The sequence below is a fragment of the Nestor notabilis genome, unplaced genomic scaffold (assembly GCF_000696875.1).
Source record: "Nestor notabilis isolate BGI_N333 unplaced genomic scaffold, ASM69687v1 scaffold22494, whole genome shotgun sequence".
In the NCBI taxonomy this organism is placed as follows: domain Eukaryota; kingdom Metazoa; phylum Chordata; class Aves; order Psittaciformes; family Psittacidae; genus Nestor; species Nestor notabilis.
The window spans coordinates 45,185-66,575 of NW_009927372.1; the positions used below are offsets into that span (position 1 = coordinate 45,185).

At 45.2% G+C, this 21,391-nt stretch overlaps 1 protein-coding gene across 1 annotated transcript in view; it reads right to left on the reverse strand.

The window, feature by feature from the left end:
* Positions 1 to 17,794, reverse strand: part of LRRFIP1 (leucine rich repeat (in FLII) interacting protein 1) — a gene marked incomplete at its 5' end in the record, with an annotated part of 59,674 nt that extends 41,880 nt beyond the window's left edge. Inside the window, 7 exons of the mRNA XM_010014032.1 lie at positions 697 to 744; positions 2,012 to 2,044; positions 5,651 to 5,701; positions 6,248 to 6,292; positions 7,301 to 7,348; positions 11,273 to 11,290; positions 17,708 to 17,794. Of these exons, the coding sequence (XP_010012334.1) occupies positions 697 to 744; positions 2,012 to 2,044; positions 5,651 to 5,701; positions 6,248 to 6,292; positions 7,301 to 7,348; positions 11,273 to 11,290; positions 17,708 to 17,794 (330 nt within the window). The remainder of the gene's footprint in view (positions 1 to 696; positions 745 to 2,011; positions 2,045 to 5,650; positions 5,702 to 6,247; positions 6,293 to 7,300; positions 7,349 to 11,272; positions 11,291 to 17,707) is intronic.
* Positions 17,795 to 21,391: the final 3,597 nt, after the last annotated feature.

Here is a 21,391-nt window from a genome sequence, read left to right on the forward strand (position 1 = left end):
CTCATGTGCTCCTTCCCTCCCTGGAATTACTGCCCGTGGGATTCTCCTAAAGTCCTGACTGTGCAGGTGCCAGGCATCAATACTGTGCAGAATCACAGAACGCTTTGGGTTGAAGGGACCTTAAAGCTCCTCCAGCTCCAACCCCTGCCACGGGCAGGGACACCTTCCACTAGAGCAGGTTGCTCCAAGCCCCTGTGTCCAACCTGGCCTTGAACACCGCCAGGGATGGGGCAGCCACAGCTTCTCTGGGCACCCTGTGCCAGCGCCTCAGCACCCTCACAGGGAAGAACTTCTGCACAAGAGCTCATCTCAGTCTCCCCTCTGGCAGGTTCAAGCCATTCCCCTTGGCCTGTCCTACAAGCCCTTGTAAAAAGCACCTTTCTGAATTAGCCTTATGAAAAGCTTGCAGCCTTCACCACATACATTCTATCGGTATTACCTATTACTGTGCAATGTTGTTAGATTTTGAACTTTCCAAGATGTTCTTACTGTACAACACTGACATGTTTGCATTATACCACATTCTGCAGGTAAGTGATGTATTCTCACAGACCCAGCAAGTTCTGATAATTGCACTGTATCCTTGACATTAGGCTGGTGAACTCTTACAGCCAACACACTTGTACGTATTCTTTGTCCTATCACAGTGGTTTTCTATGCAAAAACCTCTCCGAGACCATTATTTGAGGTACATACTGCTTTGGAGTAGTTCTTCTTTTTGGTCCTCTCATTCTCTAATCCAGCCTGCAGTGAGATCAAGAATGCAGGATGAAAAGCATTTATGAGTTTCTGCGCACCCATCCATAGTCAGGCATGCACGCCAACATGCAAGAACATCAGTCCATTTCTGCTCCAGCTCTACATAACACAGGTCAGTAAGCACACGTGTGTGGGGGGGGGAAGTCAAACCTCAAAGTCAAATAATCAGTTATTAAAGAATGTTGTGAAAAGCGATGATAGCACTGTTTAAATTTAGTGACCACAGTTAAAATCATTCATGCTTGCTGGGTTAAATCAATTAAAAAAGCTACCAGCTGTCTATACTTAACTACATCTATACATCCATGCAAAGTCCCAATGTGTTTGAACTATTTCTGTATATAGGTCGCTCACAAATAGATACATTGCATTCTGCATTTGAAATAGCACGGGGAATGAAGGAGGGTGAAAAAGCTGGAGCGTCAGTAACACTGCTCTGTGCAGTCTGCTTTCTGCAGAAGTGGAGATGCCTCTCTTTCAACACAGTACTGGCACAAGACAGCAAGACAGCACTGCTAACAGTACAAGGAAATGTTCTTAAACTGAGTTTGAAGTCCCAGTTGTCATTCCCCCTCCCATGCCCTTTCTGTTCTTCCAAGAGTCAGCTTTATCTGAGCGTGTTCAATACAAATACTTGCTCTTGTCTTAGCTACAGTTTGATTTTTTACCCTCCAAAGCAAAGGTAACAGCTCGACACACAAGCTGAAGCTTTGGTAGGCAGCATATCTGTCCTGTGGCCTTTGCTAGATCTATTCAGAGTGAGCCTGTGAAAGCTGCATTCCTTTCCACATTTATGCTGAAATGAAACCAGACAATGTTCAAAGCCAGGCTGGACAGGGCTTGGAGCAACCTGGCCTAGTGGCTGGTGTCCAGTGCCCAGGGGGGTTGGAACTAGATGAGCTTTATGGCCCCTTCCAACCTTCACCAGTCTGTGAATTCTACACCTGGTCAAGCCATGCACAGACTGTAACAGAGACAGTCTGTTAGGGAAAACAAAAGCTATTCTGCTCTGTCCTATTGTAACTACTGAACTATTAGACCTAGCTTAGATCTCTTTAACCCTTCTGTGCTTCTCATGTGAACTGCATCAGAGCAGTAGGTGAGGGAAGTAGCATCTTTACATCACCAGCCACAGACTACCTCAGGACTATTTTAGATCACCCCTTATCTCACATCAGCCACCACACTTGATGTTAGTTTCTTATTCATGATTAGTTTTTAACACACACTGCAACTTGCAGACTATTCTCACCACTGGATAGGTGTTGGCATGTTCCAAATGAGACTGTAATGATAGGAGAGGAAAGAAAATAATCAGAATACAAAGGAAAACACTGAAGCAAGTCATGGCAATCAAAAGAACCTCCCCAGAAAACAGGCACAGAGATGTATACCCCAACTAAGAACTCCGGTAATGCAGAATTCCTTGTACAAAGCCAGAAGTCAGAAACTTTGGAGCAAACCAAACAAGGAAATGCACAAGCCCCACCATGAGTGATTAATACATACTGATATTCATGCTGGATGGTCTCAGATTAGAGGCAGCCGGCTGAGAAGTGGGAGAACAAGGACACCTGGTGTAGAAGAGAGACTACGGAGGGGCATGAGTGTCTCGTACACACAGAGGATGATGTTAACTGAGGAACAACAGTGTGAAAAAGCATCGAGCTTGCAGAACTTCTTGAACCAGAGAGGCAGGACACTCTTCATGGGTTCAGGACGAGCCATGGGAAAGCGATTACAGATCCCCTGGTGCAGAGGAAGATCTGCTGGCAGGAGGCAGAGATACGCTCAAGCTGGCATTACATGAACACACTGGGCCACTGCTCGCAGCACAGGCACAGCTGTGGAACTTCAATAAATTTGCTAGCCTGGTCTAATCAACGTTAGGTGCTTTTGCAGTCCATATTGATGGCTGCTCTGCAAGAAGCATCGAGGCCAGCTCCCAACAAGCTAGCTCAGCAGATCTCTGGTGCCTGCAGTTGAGACATCCACTTTCATACAGAGTAAAACCCACATCGATTATTAGTAGGGTGGTAAAGCTTCAGGGAGAAATGCACCTCTGGTATTGGCTCACTTCATTGAAAACTTCCTGAACAGAAAAGCAACCCCTCGCAGCATCAGCCCCTCACAGTGCAACGAGCCCAAAGATGCTAGATCAGTTTTCAGGTACTGGAAGCCCTGCAGACCAACTGCAAAGGCATTCTGCAACTGTGGAAGGAGAGCCTTCCAACAGCCAGAAAAAGAAGAGCATTCAGAATTCGCTAACTGGTTTTACGAATCCTTTGTGGACACAAGGCAACAGTTTTTGGTGCTCAGAAACCAAACTGAACTCTGCTCCTCAGAGGTAGCTTTTGAGGTTGGTCACTTTTTCTAATTGTTTTGCAGACACACACAGCAAGAGCCAAACCTTCACAGAGAGCCAGAGAGAGGTGTTCAAAGTATTAAAAGCATCTATCATAAACCCACACGAGCAAAAGAGTCAGTGTACATTCTATCAGTTCATTGTGAATGAAACAATTAAGAGATGTGCAAGGGTGCATTTCAGTTCAGACTAACAAATGTTTGCTTTCTACAATCCCAGGGACACTTGGATCAAGGAAGGAAGCTCTGTCAAAACCTTTCCTGTGCATGCCCGAGTGTCAGCTTGCGTAAGAACACTCACCAAATGCTGCTTTATGATGACAGGGGAGTCTGGGCAACATCACTACAAATACCACTGCGGAAAGTTCCAACCAGATCCTTCTGTCAGAAAAGGACATTCTTTGCAGAAGTCTTAGGGATTTACGGGCCATGCCATGAGGCGGTTGGAGCCCACCAGACCAGCACTGCTGCTCACCAGACCAGCAGTGGTTGTCACAGCCAGCAGGCAAAACAGCTCTGAAAAGCTTCTTGAGGGATGGTGGGGAGGCAGAACGCAAAGCTTCTGCTGTCCAAGCGTGTGCAACAGTGGAACACAGGATCATAGTACAGAAATCAGCGTAGTGGATTTCCATGAACTAAAGGTGTTTCATAGAATCATCATCACAGACTGGTTTGTGTTGAAGGGACCTTAAAGCTCCTCCACCTCCAACCCCTGCCACGGGCAGGGACACCTTCCACTAGAGCAGGTTGCTCCAAGCCCCTGTGTCCAACCTGCCCTTGAACACTGCCAGGGATGGGGCAGACACAGCTTCTCTGGGCACCCTGTGCCAGCGCCTCAGCACCCTCACAGGGAAGAGCTGCTGCCTCAGAGCTCATCTCAGTCTCCCCTGCACAGATGAACTGGGCTCCCACTGTAAATACGGTGCCAGTGTGCTTGCATCTTGCTCCACCAAGGGACACACACCTACAGCCATGTTTAAGCAAGTCACTTGTATCAAAACCACCTTCTAAACAGAAAGAATTGAAATTTCAACTGCTCTAGAGATATTTTTCCCCCTCCGACAAGGACTTCCATGAACATGTCCAAATTTAACTCGAAGTAAAATAAACATGGGTTTGCATGTTCAGCTGCGAGGCTGAGCTTTTCTTCATCAAATCTCCGGATCTTTCAGGCATCTTCTAGCTTTAAAAGCACACAAACAAGCTTGTGGTCTGAAAGAATAAAGCTTTTAACACCATTTCATAAATGGCAATAAGGATTCTGCTAAAAAGGGAACGAGGCAACACTCAAAAACTTTAAGTGCATCTTTGTGCTCTGCAGTAGTCATTTTTTACTGTTTTTTTCATCTTCCAGACTCTTTTCAAAGGCACATGAGCTCTGACACTCACTCCTCTCTTGGGGATACTCTGTCAGGAATGTCCACAGAAGTCAGAAACCAAAGATTACAAATAATGATACAGGTCTTGCTTGTTCTATAAAATCAGAACTAATCATCCAGCTCACCCCACATAACTAGTGCTACTGATACATGAGGAGCAATGGAAGAAGGAGAAGAAATTACTCTGAAACACTACAGTTTTAAGCACGACTCCGAAACAAGAACTGGCCACAGCTGATTCACGTTCAGGAATGCTGGGAGCTTCCTCCCTAGTGCTGTTGCAGATTGTTCCAGTTCTGTGGTTAGCTGAGTGCTTCTCCATAGGCCTCAGGAGCAGCGAGCTCCCATCATCTTTGAAGACCATTAACACACACCGAGACAACAGCATTAGCAGCTCACAACCACTAAATTGCTTAAACTGTCTTCCCAATTCCAAGAGCTGATTACGTCCATGCTAGAACAGGGTTAAGATTCGTACCCACGTGCATCATATCTAAAAAAGTACTGCATGGATGTTTTGAGGAAAAAAACAAGAACAAACCACTTGAACTTGTCCTACAGATGAGCACCAGTGCACTACAGCACTCTGCTCTACTAATCCCTCCATCCACAACTCACGTCTGCAGATGAATTTCAAGTAGCACTGAAGCAGTTTTGAGGAGAGCGTTTCACCTGAAATTCCAAAGTGCTCAAGACTTATTTCCACTGACAACTTGCTTTTGGTTGCCTGAGCTCATAAACACTGATAATGGAGTAAGCTAGCACTTCCTCTTCCCAAATTCTCAGTATGGGCTATGAAACAGCAGAACTCACAAGGTGCGTACAAGAAATAGCTGCATATACCCATGTTTTGGCCAAGTACTTCCTGCAACAGTAAGAGCACGCAGCAGTTAGTAGATGTCTAGTGTCAGTCACATGCTCTGCTGGTGTTCCCGCACTGCGTGTTCTAATCTGAGCATTCCCCTGACTGAAAGAATTACTGACCCACATGTATCCCGAAAACACCCAACAAAGCATATGGCCTGAACATGGAACATGTCAACACTTTGCAAAGATGCTATCGGAGTGCTGTAACCAGGCTGGTGGTAAGGGGGAGACAGCAATGTTGGTACACACACATGCACACTTAAATTGCACGATTTACCAACCCTGAGGCTTCCACGGCTACCCACTGACATGCGCTCATCTTCATCCAAAGCCTATCAAAAGAAAAGTATAAAGACAAGAAAACAATGAAAAACCCACAAGTAACAGGCAAGGTGGTAAATGCTGATGGCTTTGATGGGACAGAGTGAAAGAGGAGACATACAAAAGAAATGCCTTTTAAAAAAGAATCGCATTAAACCTCTAAGCAGAAAGGAAATGAAATCGGACCCTGCCTAAGGAACATAGTCAAGCATTTTCCTACTGGATGAATGACAACCTTGCTGAGGTGTTCTCTGCTCACGGTCCGACTAAACGAATGCTGAACACCCTGAGCAGGTTATTTCCCCACCTTCCATCCCCTGCCCCCTTTATTTTAGCACATTTTCAAAAGCTCCTCAGAGTGACTGGGGAGAAGGCAGAGAAGTCAGGAAGTGGCTTTGGGGTTTTCCCTTGCCTGGGTGGGGGGAGCTTATTTTTGGTCGGTTTTGGTTGCTTGGTTTATTGTTGGCTTTTTTCCTTTTAAAAAGGAACCGCTTTACCCACATCTGTTTTCCTAGTTTCAAATGTCTCGCTAAAAAAAGGCAAAAGTAGATACTAACCGAGGCGTTTCTTCTGGCTCTACGGGAATAACGCTCACTGTCTTCCTACCAAGGTGGCAAGAGGGAAAAAAAACAGAGTGTTAAGTGTTGAAAGGAAAGATACGCCAACAGACCACTTTCAGAAAGACACAGTGAACTTCAGCAATGTTTAGGAGTCAGTAAGGTTACCAAACAACAGAAGGTGATAGCTTGTCAAGTCAGAAAAATCCCTTTTCCCCTCTTTAGTGACCCCAGCTTAATTCCTGTTTTATTCTGCTACACACTTCTATGACTTTTGCAGAAAACCGCACAAAATGACACCTTTATTTCCATCCAAAAAACCATCTCAAGTGTATCTCTCTACCTCTGGGAATCAGTATACTTACAGTGCTTTTGTCATTGAGCCTCTGTGACACACAGCACCACTGCCTTTGAAATAGACCCTTTCCAAGACAGTCAAAGCCAATGTCTTCCATCACTTTAGCAACTTCCTCATCTTATATTATGGGTGTTAAAACAGTCAGATGTTGCTAATGGCCAAGCCCATATCTGGTATCAACTTAACTGGCTTAGCAAATAGTAATATCCAGGGTATGGTATTACTGGAAAAGGCGAGCACTGCCATAGCAGCGGTAATAACACATCTGAAGAGTACCCCTGGACCAGTAAGTACAAAGTCACTAACGCAGCATGGATAAAAATGCTGAAAATTTACCTGAAGGCAGATTGGATAAGACTCAAATTGTAACAAAACCCACAAGAAGGAAAATGAGAGCATGCATTCCTTGTGTTAACAAGAGGCCTTAACGGTTCTATATGATGGTCTAATCTTCAAGTGAGACAGTGGGGACAGAGGTCTGTAAAAAGAGATGGCTCTAACCAAACCCTTGCCAGTTTTAAGCTGATCAAAAGCCATATTCCAGGCATTGATGCAGACTGCAAGAATGGTTGTGGTAAGAGAGGAATTCACATTTCCAATACACAAACATGCCTACTTCGCAGGATTTCAAACACTAAGAAGTATAGAAAACTTCAACACATAGAAGCTGTTTAGCTACATTGATTAAGGCCTACCATCCATTGCTCGATGTCTCCCCATTTAGTATCCAGACCATAATATTTCTAGAGACAGAAAAGGACAAAAAAACCCCACAATTTAGATGAGAAAGGCAAACACAGAACATTTAGGCATGCACTGCCAGGTTTTGGCTTAGCCACACAGCTCCACACACACAAACATGCCAGGGAAAAGCTGCTCCAAGTGCCACCGCAGCCCTCGGCAGCACATGCCCAGGAGGAGCTGCCCAGCAAGGGGAAAGCCATGTGTTGAGTACAGCCAACGTATGTGAAAGCTTCTTTCTCAGCAGTGAAAAAACAACAGTACTGTGGGGACAAGAGCAAGGAGCATAATGAGTCTTGAATCCCTGACCCATTTAAGTCAAGACTCATTACAAGGGATCCGAACACAGAACACTTTTGGGGTGAAAAATGCTGTCAAATCATGTTTCCCATACAGATTTGTCAAGGGAAGACAAGTTGAAGGCAATGCAACTCATCTCCGTGCATTCTTATTCACTGCATTCCGAACTCCTGAGAGCTCCTTTTCAGACAAGGCTTCTTGCCTACACTTGAAGCATCTTAACAGTGGTGGTGTCACCAACAAGGATAGAAGAGGACATGTGTCACCAACGTAGGTGAGACTGGAAAGCTCTTCACCCTAACCCTAACCCTAACCCTGCCTGTACTTCAGTAACAAACCCCACGCGTTTGTTAGTCAATTGTCACTATGGCAGTGCGAGTTTCCCACTTCATAATCTCTGCACAGCCCTGGGAATTTCCCAACCAACTTGAATTTCCACCAGGCAGCAAACTCTTCAAAGATCCATGGGTTTAACAGGACTTCTCTTCCTCCCCAGACACATGCTTCAAACCTAGACTCAGGAAGTTTGCATTTGTAATGGTGACCATGACATTCCTGTGCGAGGAAACATCACCAGCCCTAAGCACAGTAATCAGCAAACAGAAATCCTGCTTAAGGAAGCATAATACGTATTTTAAAAGAAAATTAGGTTAGTGCTTTGAGGTGCATGTATCTGTGGACAAAACGAGCCTGTACTTGCCAGCTTTCCTAGAGACGTGAGGGGGCAGGAATATTAACAGTCAAAACCTCAGGTAATTATAAAACCCCCAGAAACCTGTCCTGTATTACACTCTGCATTTAACACTCACTCAGTGGTATTAATGTCATTTTACTTTCACCCTTAAAAACCTCATTTGCTATTTGTTAATAAACTAGAACAAACACCTGTGTGTTCTTTGATAGTGTATCAGTTTATTCCCACTTCAGAGTTCTTCTTCATTAAACAGTAACTCTGTTCTCACATTAAGGTCATCTTCATTTTCGTCTTAACAGCTCTGGAGAGAAGAGAGTCTGTAATGAAGTAGAATAGGCAGAGGGGTGCTCCATTACACATCCCGGAGAGCCCAAACTGTACAAGGACCTTTAAACACTGCCAGTTTGGGGGTCAAATTGGGGAAAAGGCAAGAGCTCACAGCAATCCCATTTATTAGGAAAAATGTTAGAAAGTCAGGTTTTAGCCCTGTAATTTGAAAAGAGGAAATAAAATAAATTCAGTGCCTTGCACATTTATATAGTGTGCAAAAATCTCTCTGGAGCAAGGAAAAGAGACAACGGCTCAAAAAGCTCTTCAGCGACATCCTTAGGAGAACAGGGGAGTATTCCCCTTTGCTTTTACCTGCAAAGCATCTTGCAGTGTGCCCAAATACATCTAATACCCCTGTACAACGCCTAGCTGAATTACACACAGGAGAAATTTCTCCCTTAGATTACATGGAATCGGAGTGCGTGACATGAACTACTGTTTCTTCCAGCATGACGAACTTCCTCACAAGTGCTCAGACGAGTTACTTCCAGGCAGAAGCGTAATGTGTACAGCAGCCTGGGAATTAAGTTTTATGTACGTCACATGGTGAAAGCGATCCCTGAAAATTATATGAACTCCAGCTGGTCAGGATTGTGGACATGATCTGAACCTACAGATTACATGCCTTGTAGTAAATCAGGTCAGGTGAAGCCTTAATAGAGGTTTTCCAGCTCCCCCAGGACATATATAACATTTTGTAACACTAGAAATCAGCTTTAAAAACCACTGTGATAACAGAGAACCCACATGGGAAGGACCTATAAACATGCTAACAGTATTTGTAAGGTGTGCTGCTTCCTTTACCTGCTGCTCTCCTTATTTTCTGACATAAGCTTCTGAATTCAGTTTTGTAGAAGGAAGATAAGGAAATACCCCTTAAAAGACTTGTTATATCACAAGTTCCACTTAAGCCTTTTCCTCCACCATTTAAAATTACATAGCTACATGCTTCGTATCCCCACAAGAACAATCTTAATGAATGTGATTACCTTGAGACTATTTATTTCAATTGATAATCTTTCAAACAGCATGTCTCACCCTGTATTGAACTGACAGCATTTGAAGTCTCAGGTATTTTGCCCCTCAGGCACTTCCCATTTCTTTCTCCATATGGACTCTTCTGTTCTGCCCTGGGGTGGTAGCGGGGGGCTGGTCTGAAGGGCCGCATGGGTTAAAGGAAGAAATGGTGCTTATGCATTCATTTGCTTTTCAGAGGCCTCTCCCAGACTCAAGTTTCCTTCTACCCTGAAAAGTGATACTACAATTAAATGATTCATGACATTAATACCATTGAGAGAGAATTCCAGATCAGATTTACTCACTAAGTGACAGCAAAGCTGCTAGACTTGCAAACTCACTATGGGATGGCGTGACGCTAACCCACTTATCTTCTCCTCCATGTCAGGACACCAACAGTAAACATCCTCCTTGGCTCCCACAGGGCTGTGTTTGTACCAGAAGATTAAATTAGTTCCTATAAAGGAGATTGATAACGAGCCTGTTGATCCAAGGGTAGCTGTTAATTTGAGTTACTTAGTACATATCAACTCCGCAAATAAAAACAAGAGTAAGATGTATTTGTGGCCAAATTGATGGGGTCAGGATTAAATGCCACAGCACATGATTTGAGTAGCTATCATCATATACGTATGCACTGCAGAGGAGAGCAGCATTTCCAAGCAGCACGTGCACCGCTCAGTCAAGCGAGTGAAACATGCAGTTAAGGCAGCAGGAGTGCCAGGCCAAAAACCAAACAGGCTGTGGTTTTAAGAGACATTCATCATTCAGCAAGCAATAGAAATATCTCAGGAAAAAAAAGCAGCAATATCCAGTAAGGCAGGAAATGGCAGGCTTGAAGAGAGATGCGCTTTCTCCTTCACTGCAAAACCTCTTCAGAGCCATTTCTCTTTAAGGTACGACCCAGTTCACATGCTGGAAGTATGGAACAGCCAAACATCATAACACAAAACCTAAAACTCTCTCTTGTTACATAGCAAGTAACCTCAGAGCGAGCTATTATCACCACCACCACCATTTGGAACTACTAAACTAAAACTGGGAGGAGGGAGGGGATTAAACAGTATAAAACGTGTTCGTAAGCTCAGGCCACGCTGGATGAAAGGCCACACCGTTTATTTACCAGGAGATTATGAACTCAAACACAGCCTCCCTGATTTACTTCAATGATTCGCTGCAAACAAAGTCACCTCCAAGTCATTCTTCCATGTTAAGCCCATGGTAAATGCTTGTCCAGCCCAAGGTGTTTCTCAGCCATACAAACGTGAGGACGGTGCTTGGTGACACACGGAGCCACCGCACCCCCTACGACGGCTGTTTGCCAAATTACCTTATTGCTCATTCTTTGTCAACCAGTCTTTAAAAACCCTTGTACTAAGTCCTGACCACACACATTCTACATGGGTCGTCTTCCCCCAGTCACCTTTATTGTGCATCCCACAAGACTATGGGAGGGAAGGGGAAAATGCATGGGAATATAAAGCCTGCTATGTACCTTCCATTGCTCAGAGGTTTGTTGGAAATGCTGGCAAGACTCACAACGTGGGAACACATGCAAAGAGGAATGAAAAAGAGCAAGCCCTACCTTCTGAACTTGGTAGATCTGGGTAAAAGGGAAAGGAGAAAAACAAGGAAACAAAAGCAAGTGTGAATAAAACAACCGCAATGCAGTGTTCTACAGCTCATTCTAAAGGACAGGAAAAGAACAATATTTATACAGAATATACAGCAAAACATGAAAACAAAAAGAAGTACACATCAAAGCCCTGCAGTTAGGTAGAATGAAAGCAGCATTTACCTTCTAGGCTTCCTCTGTGTGCCCAGCTGAAATAGAGCACTCCTGTTTTCATACCCACTAGGCTCTTGGAGGCACAGGCATTGATCTTTAAAGTCCCTTCCAACCCGAACCATTCTCTGATCCTATTGAACATTTGCCCCTTAGACTTAGCACCAGACCAGAGCCCAACCCAGCTGTGAGCTAGGACCTCTCTCTTTACCAGCTTCAGAGTAATAATGCCCATATACTCACGTGGGATGGCAGTCATACATCTACCATCACAACAAAAGCAAACAGCATTAACTACAGAAAAACTGCTCTTTTAAGGACAGGTTTTGTCCTGAAGTGCTGAAGCACAGTGACAACAGCATCGATGCTTAGACATCTCTCACCTGTGTACAGCACAGCCTCAGCTTGTTAAACCCCCCTGAAAACGTATTCCACATGTTGGAGGATCTCTGCAGGTTGCTTTTCCAATTTTTAATGTTTCCAAGGAGCCTCACACCATCTGCAGGCCCTAATAAACGCACTGCTGACTGTCCAAAGTTGTTCCATAGTCTGGAACCATTTCAATAATGCACTTAAGCATTACAGCCACCCTAACACATCCGAATTTTGTTTAAGTGGAGAATTGCCCTTGACTGATCAGCTTTGGAAATGCACATGAAAACCAGGGGTTTTCTCACATCTTTCCTAGCACTTCTAAAGCAAGAACCCTTCCTGTTTAAGAACACCTAACTGGCCACACAAACCCAGAAGGAAATTGCAGGGATTTTTTTCCCCACTAGCTTTCTACCTGTAGGAGATGTATCACAGCTCTGGTCCGAAAGCCTTCAGCCACCTGACTGCTTGTCTTCCTAGATGAGCACCGATCCTGGCTGAATAACCATCAATGCCAGCCCTCTGCTCTAAGCACATCCCAGGGGGAATGGTACATTGCTGACTCCAACCCTTCAGCTGGTCAGCAGGCAGCAGAGAGTCATTCTCCCCTCTTTGGGAATATTAAGGGAATCCCTCCATCCATCTGGGCCACCTCAGGTGAACCCAGATCCCAGTGCTGGGAAGCAGAGCACACTGCTTTCAGTCCCTGCCCTCCTGATCAGGTTTCCCTTCATGATGATGAAGGACAACTGCAGAACCCAGCTCAATACCTCAGAAGCATTAATTCCTATTCCTGCAAGCGCAGGGGGGATAATTAGGGACCCCACTTAAAACTGGAATTCCTACAGGACTCACCACGTCACTCACCTTTTACTAAGAAAAGCCTGAGGAGGAAACTGAACTCCACTGACCCACAGTTGCCAAGACTGCATACAGAGCCCGATCTTTTGTTCCTCTGTTGCACACACAGAGTGCCTTTACTCCATACACAGAAGCCAGACACCACCACTTCAGATGTGGCAATTACCTGAGGCTGTTTAACCTTTACGCTTTAACTTCTCAATGTTGTTTCACTCATGTGCTTTGAGGCAGCACCATGGAAGTCTTACTTTTCAAGCCCCAATGCTTCAGGATTGGCATAGCAGGTACTCCCGTTGAGTGCAAAGGGAGACACACAAGAAGTCTTGTGTCCAGCACCCTGATTGCTGATGGATAAGATAACAACGAGGCCCTTGTTCTGGGCCAGATGCTGTGGAGGGGGGCACAGGGATAAAGCCAAGTGCATCATCATAACTGTTCCAGTGCTTTATAAAACCTGGAATTTTAGGGTCATCCATTAGCTAACTGGCATTAGAACAGCTCTGATCCAAAGTGACCCATCTCTTGTCAGGGTACTGCTCTCCTTAGTGTGCTACAGGAGAAAACACTTTCAAACAATAACCTCTATTGCAGCTATGTCCCCCCCAAAAGAACTTCACAGAGTCAATAGACTTCTAAGCAGTCAAATGCCTTAAACAGCACTTTCCTGTGTTATGATATGACCAAACAAGAAAACAATACACAAAGGCAGCAGCATTAGTGGCATACTGCTTTCGGGCTTTCCTCATCACATGAAGTTTTCCACAAAAATTACATTTTTCATAGGAATAGCTTTAGAGCTGAACAGAATGAGCCAGTGGAGCAGATGGCAGAAGGAGGCAGAAATCTACAATCTACTAAAACCACCTTTGACATATTCCCTTTCCCATTGTCCCTGTGCACCCTCACATCGGTCGTGTTAAGAAGGATACAGGTTAACCAGCACAAACCTCCGTAACTTCTCCCCTGCCTACATAAGCACCAAGTCCCATGGTCAGTCCCACCCCTCCCATTCAAGCCACCAGCATTCTGCTTCTCCCTAGTTTTCCCTGCACTGCCTGGGACTTTAAAACGGCTTCAAGCAATCCCAAATCCAGCGGTGCCACAGGACCCACTGACTCCCATCAGACTTGTGCGCACCAAATCCCTGCAAGGCCAGAAGGGGCCTGCATCACGGTCAACAGGATGGGTGAGCAGAGCAAAACTGGCTGCAAGTCTTTTGCCCGCATTAACTTGGCTTTAGTGTATTTCCTAAATTTATGACATGCTCAAGGAACTGACATGGAAAAAAAAGAAAGGCATGACATTAAGTGCTGGTAACATTTTATTCCAAAGAAACACAAATTCAAGGATGATAAGTATGTGCAAAAGAGTGTGCTGGGAAAGAACAGGTTTACAAAACAGCAAAGGCAAGTTTTGTGCTGTGCCCTTAAAGCAAGAGCCAAAAATGAATCTAGGAGACAAACATAACGCACTTGCCTTGAACTAGAAGTACAGGCTCTACTGTGTGAACTAGCAAGGAAGAGTCTTATCGTGAAGGTTAAGGAATGGGAGATCATTCTCTTTTCACTTCAGGTACTAATATCAGCTTAAATTGTGGTCTCCAAGTGTCAATCCTCAAAAAGACATTTAAAGTCTCGCCAGCAGAAGGTAATGCTGCAGCTTTTATGTGTCTTGAAACATTACTATATTTCTTGGGGGAAAAAAGGCTTTAATATATCTTACACCAACCTTCAAAGGAAAAAAACAGAAAAAAACTATTCTCTCCATTTTATCTGGTAATTCCCCATGGGAATTAACCCTTTGTGACTCAGAAAAACTGAGCTCACCTGAATTCAAAGTAAGTATCTGAATGCACACAAGCATTTGGCTCAGCACCAAGCACAACTCTGCAGCTGTAAAGGGAAGGTTTAAAGCACACGGCAGCGTGCACAACAGCAAAGGAGCACAGAGTAAGGAGTCAGAAACATTCCAGCAGTCCTGTTTATTAGGTCTGTGCCTCTCTCAGAGCCTCTGCTCTCAGTTATGTGCTTCACATGAAATAATTTCTGCCAAATGGAGAGCTTGGTATGATATCGTGGAGTCTTTACCATTTACCTGTAAGCTTTACCACACAATTGTGACTGATCTCTGTATGTATGCACTCTTCATGTACGGTGAGCCAACAGAACCAGCACTAGACATTTTAATAGCTCTCCAATAAAGGTGCTGCTCATTCTACCTACACATAAAAGAACAAAAATCTCAGATACCTGGTGTTTTTACACTGATGTTTCACAGAATCCCATGGCTTGGATTGGGAAGGGACCTTAAAGCTCCTCCAGCTCCAACCCCTGCCACGGGCAGGGACACCTTCCACTAGAGCAGGTTGCTCCAAGCCCCTGTGTCCAACCTGCCCTTGAACACTGCCAGGGATGGGGCAGACACAGCTTCTCTGGGCACCCTGGGCCAGCGCCTCAGCACCCACACAGTGGTTAGAGCCTCAAAGCCCCATTTTTCGTAACGGCAAGCAGAAGAGTAGCCAAATCACAGATGTAGGCTCCCAGTACAAAAATCCCCCAGTTATTTGAAAATGAGGAAACTGAAGCAGAAGATTAAGAAATGCCATTAGTACCAGGTGGTGGGCAGGCAGAGGAGCCAGTTCCCAGTCCACATCCAATTACTAGAAAACTTCACTGCAAACGAGAGCTAAACTGCCATGGTTATAGCTTGTCGTGGTAGCACCTGGAAACTTTTAACGCAGACCAGCAACGTAAATATATTCTCAAGTAATCCATGTTTCCCAAGAAGCCTGTCTGGGCATGTACACTGCTTTAAGCATGAGCAAGTACACACACATGCAATAAATGTATTTATTGCTTTTTAACTTCCATAACTGCCCCTAAAAAGCCTTCTGAAGCAGTAAAACAAGTGCTTTAAGTTCTGGTTACTCAACACAGCAGTAGTGGGAATGTGCTGTTTATTCCTCTGAAAAATCTGAGATGGAAAAATGAAGATGGCAGAAAAGAAGCTGTACAGACCCCAGTACCACAGCACATTCTCCTCCAAGGCAGGGGTAGGTGCCAGATCTCGTGTGTGGATCCCTGCTTGGAATTTTCTGTATTTATGTTTTCTTTTATTATACCTGCAAGACACCCGTGGCCATGAAAATCTTCCTGCAGCCACCCTCACAAGTTCCCCCCTGCATCTGGGGCTGAGATTACGCTCTTTGAAAAAGTTACAGGATAGCCCAGCTTGCAAAACATTAAATAAATGCACAATCACATTACCCCAGTGAATTACAAACCAAACTGCAGTGGAGAGCTGGCTTCACTTTCACTAAATTTGGCGTTTCAGAGCAACACCCCGTGTGATCCAGGTTTTATCTACACAAATTTTCACAGTTTCAGATCACTACTCTTCAGTTAGTAACTGCAGGACCATTCAGATGAGCTTCAGTTGTCAATTTACTATGACACCCTTTGCAGCAGCAGCTTTTAATCTTCAAAGGGGTCATCAGTTCCATTAAAGTTATCTGCAAATTAGATGGTAACACCACTGTCAGCTGCCATGACACCCGTATTTACCTTGCTGCCCAAACAAGGCATCTGGTGGTTGTTTACCACAGCTCTGCCAAAGGCTGCTCGGCACGTCCCATCACTGAGGCCACGGGCACAGCAGGCACAGCAGGCAGCTTGACAGTATCAGTGTTTATTTGCAGTCCAGGCCTTCTGACCGGGGTCTAGGTCGCAAGAAAACATCCTTCGCAAAAGCAGTAGCCAGAGCAGGAAGAGGCTCCTCTCCTCCACAAGCACTGTGCTTGCAGCAAATGCTCCCCTGCAGCTCTTACTCCTGGTGTGTTTGCAGGTCCATGTAGCCCGTAACACTGCTGTGGTTACAGGCTGCTACAATACATCCAGACGTGCCTCAACTAGACAGGACACTCCAGCACAAAGCTGAGCACAGGCAAACTTCTGCCCAAGTGCCTCCTTTGCAGGTATTACTGCAGCCTCCACTAACACTAGTCTGCTGTCACATCTCGATTCACTAGTTAAAAGCTAAAGTGAATCCTTCTCTGCACTCCAAAGCACGAATGCGTATTCATTCTCACTACCTATTCCTACATCCTGCTCCCAAATTCCCTACTTCTTCCCTTTCCTTCAAAATTAATTTGAAAAAAAAATAAATAAATAAAGGTATTATTAGTATTGCCTCTGTTCTGTCCACTCTGCTATTTTCATTAAATACACAGCAACAAATACCAGTTTTAAGCCCTCCTGGTTCTGTCCACCTGCGCCCACCCATGCTTGGAGCCCCAATCTAAGAGCACTCGTTTTGCTTCTCGAGGTTCGAACCAAATGCTGCTCTCAGTTTCCTGCAGTGAACAAACATTTAGCACAGCTCCTAAGCTGTCAAGCACAGCAGCAGCAGAATAAGCCTTTCTGGTCTTTAAAATCATTCCTACACTGGAAGCCCACGATATCCCACACACTGACATGCAGAGGCACAGTAACTTTGAGGCTGGTATAAAATAACCAGCTCTTCCAGAATTTGGCATTTAATCTAAATGTTTTGCCAAGTTCAGTTTCTATCATTATTTCTGCCACAGGAGACCACTGTTTTTACAAACCAGGGGAGACCACAATGCCAAATTCATGACAATGAAGCAAAACAGCTTACAAGGAGATGTATACAAGGCCAAGTCTTCCGTATTAATTAGATTTCAAATGAACTGATAAGAACTCACCCCCCAACGCACACACAAACAAGCTGTGTACTTCAAAGTCGAATATTAAACTTTGATTACTAACTAACCACCAGTGAATAATTGCACTGGCTTCACCATGACAAAACTCTTGTCACAACCCATATTTTTTTCCAGGCTTGTTTATTTCCTATTCTATGATCAACATTAGTAGACTATTACTGTTTCAACGAAATACAGATCAACCCTTTGTTCCATGATCCTGGATTATACTCGGGAAAGGAGATGATCAAAACACCCCCCAAAAGCCTTGACCATACCTCTTTCTGCTGCCTCTCCAGTTCCTTCATCCGGATCTCCCGCGCCTCTGCCCGTGCCGCTCGCTTTGCTGCAAGTCTTGCTTCAGCCTGCAAAGGGGAACGCAGCAGTGAAATAAAAGCTGAACAATTCCACATGAAACACACTTGTTAAGCAGGGCATGAAATACGGAGACTTGACTCGGCAAGACTGTAAACACATCTGTAGGAGTTAATTCCCTATTGCAAGTAATGGCCCTGCCTTCCATAATTTGTTATGCTTCACAGCCAGGTAATACACCCTCGTGTAGGCACTACCCTCAGCTAGGAACTGTGTCTCACAGTACTTTGCGTTTCTTTAATTACTATTTGTGTGGACAGAGAGGAAACAGCAAGATTTATTTATGAAAGATGGGGTTTGCTCTTCCTCTCTCCCCCCCTCTTTGTGGTGCAGCTTTATTTTATTGATGAATTAATCTGACCAACAGCAAACACATTATGTGCCATCTTTCCTAACCACTGACATTGCGCACACATACGTGGGCACAGCACGTAGGTAAACATTCCTGTTCAGCACGACTATGCACAGCTACGGCTGAAATGATGGGACGCTGGGGAGGGAGCAGGGAAGCTGGGAAAATGCACTAACTCGAGGTCTCCAGACATCCGCATTCAAGTCCAAACCTCTCCAGAGTGGAACCCTGCCAAGAACCGGCCTCACGGGAGATCTACAGCGCTTCCTCATCTCAGCCCAGCTGGAAGCGCTACGACAGCCTATACAGTAATATTTTTAAATATTCTGCTTTTAATCCCAGGCAAAGCTGTTTAGTCTGATAGAGAAAAATGTAAAATTAGCTCAGGCTTTGCACCCCACAACTGCGAGCAGTCTGCCCGCTGAAATCCAAGATAGCTCAGCAGGGAGCAAAAGGCATTGCTCAGCTGGTGTCACACCCACCTCCTCTGCTTCTGAAACCTCTTACTGTAAGTACAGCATCCACTTTAACAGGAAAACTTGCAGTAATACGAAGGTCAAGTCGACAGAAAAACAAAATGCCAGAGCTTCTATTAGCACTTTTAAACAGAAATATGCAAAGAGAAGAAATTCTCAGTGCAATGATGTGATCGATACAATAAGCAACGGTCCCTGATGGTATCAGTGGTGCAAATAGCATGAAACAAACACTTCCAAACAAAATTTACTTTGCTTCCTCAGGTTAGGTTAGTTAAGCAAGACTGAACATGCTCTTACTCATCATCCGACTGCCTTTGGCACTTCAACAAAACAGGACCACCAGAGTTTGCAGAAGGGTAAGTCAGAGTTCCCGAATACTCACAGTTCCCCAGGAAAGTCCTCATCTGACAAAGAACAAAACCAGTCCCAGATGCAGAAGTCAAGCATCCCACCCCAGTGTTTCCAAATCCTTCTCATCTGAAGCTACGCAGGAGCCTCTGGCGAGCGTTCTCCAACTTGGATGTAGCATGCTATAATCAGGCTGGTCATCCAGTGATCAACGTGTGCCCTTCCTGATCCCATTTCTACCACGCTTCAGTAGAGAAAATTATTTGTTCAGAACGGAATTTTGTACATCCTGTAGGTGACATTGGTAACAAACCTGGCATCACTGACGAGCTCAGAGGAAGTAAATCAATCAGGGCAGGGATGAGGCCACACCTAGCACTTACTGTGTATGATTTTATCAGAGATAAAACAAAGTCTTGTAGCAACCCAAACACCCAGCAAATTCTGCAGGAAGTGTGGGAGACACACAGGAACTATTCCATACGAATTTTCCTGTGCATAAGCATAGCTCAGCTACTGACAGGAGTAGCTACCCCATCAGCAACCCACATGGCATGGATGTTCCCAACACAAGCACCACTGTCACCTACAGACTTTTAAACTAATATGTAAGAGAGTCAGATTTATTATGGACCTTTTCCTGAAAAGCAGGGGCATGACTAAACTGGTCCAAGATTGTCAAACCACACTCTTTGAAAGTCTTGGACTCTGTTTGCACATTAACAGTTCTGTGCTATAAATAACTTCATCTCTTGCACACCCTGCAAACAGCAGCTTTAACTTCACATTTCCCTCTCTGTGCTGACTAAACCAAAACAGCCTTTGCCTGGATGATTTTGGCCTTCATCCAGTCCAAGCATTTGGCAGAACCCAGACCCAAGGGCAGCCAGTAGAAGAGACTGACACCATAGCCTGCAAGAGATACAGCAAAACATCAGGCCATCAGGCCAGGGAGGGGATCCTGCCCCCCTGCTGTGCTCTGGGCAGACCCCCCCTGCACCCCTAATTCAGCTCTGGGGCAACAGCACAAGAGGGACGTGGAGCTGCTGGAGCGAGGCCAGAGGAGGCCCCGGAGCTGCTACGAGGGCTGGAGCAGCTCTGCTCTGGAGCCAGGCTGAGAGAGCTGGGCTGGGGCAGCTGGAGAAGAGAAGGCTCCTGAAGGGGACACCTTAGAGCAGCTCCAGTGCCTAAAGGGGCTCCAGGAAACCTGGAGAGGGGCTTTGGACAAGGGATGGAGGGACAGGCCAAGGGAAATGGCTTGAACCTGCCAGAGGGGAGATTGAGATGAGCTCTGAGGCAGAAGCTCTTCCCTGTGAGGGTGCTGAGGCGCTGGCACAGGGTGCCCAGAGAAGCTGTGGCTGTCCCATCCCTGGCCGTGTTCAACGTGGTCGTGTTCAGGTCTCGGCGTGGCACAGGGGCTTGGAGCAACCTGCTCTAGTGGAAGGTGTCCCTGCCCGTGGCAGGGGTTGGATCTGGAGGAGCTTTAAGGTCCCTTCCAACCCAATCCATGCTATGATTCTATGATCATGAAACAGTAATAAATTCATACAAACTTCTGAAATTCAGACTACAAAGGCTAAGATGAAAGGCCCCGGGCTGCCAGCAGAAATAACAGTTCAACGGATTCAAGACAAAGAAAAAAGCCACACCAAGCTCAAAGGAAGTAATCCGAATCTAAAATTCAGCAGTGACTCAGTGAGCAAGCAGTACAGGCCTCAATCAAAAGTGACAGATCACTGGCGAAAACAGAGGACTAAAAACATGAAGCCTAATTGCTCTCATTAGAAAGCTTTTGTCATTTCCCTTTTATCAAGTACTGCTCATCTGACAAGGAGGACTGGCATCTTCAGCCAATCTGTGCATCTCAAAAAACCCCATCAAGCCTACTAAGGGGCCTCTGCAATGGGAAACGAGGAGACGGCAACCACACTGCCAAGGTGAAGATGAAATGCACGCCAGCCGAAAAATTATCACCTTAATTCATGTAACTCGTTCAAATACTGCATGTCCTGCACTTCATCTTTTGACTGCAGTTGCACAGAATGATTGATAGCCACTAAGGCCCGAAAAAAGTACACTGCTGCACTGAAAATGGCCATTGCTTTTGCCAGTCCCCTTGCTCAGCACTCGACACCCCTGCTTAAAGGGTCACTACTTTTAAAACCATTGAGTTCTCTGCAGCAGATTTTTACTCTGCCTCAAGGAGTTCAGCACATTTAGCTCTGAACAGGGAAAATCCAAGTAGGTTGTAACCTGGTTCACTACTGAAGTGCAACTACATCTGAGAAAAAGCCAAACCAGATCACAGAACCCCAGAGTGGATTGTGTTGAAGGGACCTTAAAGCTCCTCCAGCTGCAACCCCTGCCACAGGCAGGGGCACCTTCCACTAGAGCAGGTTGCTCCAAGC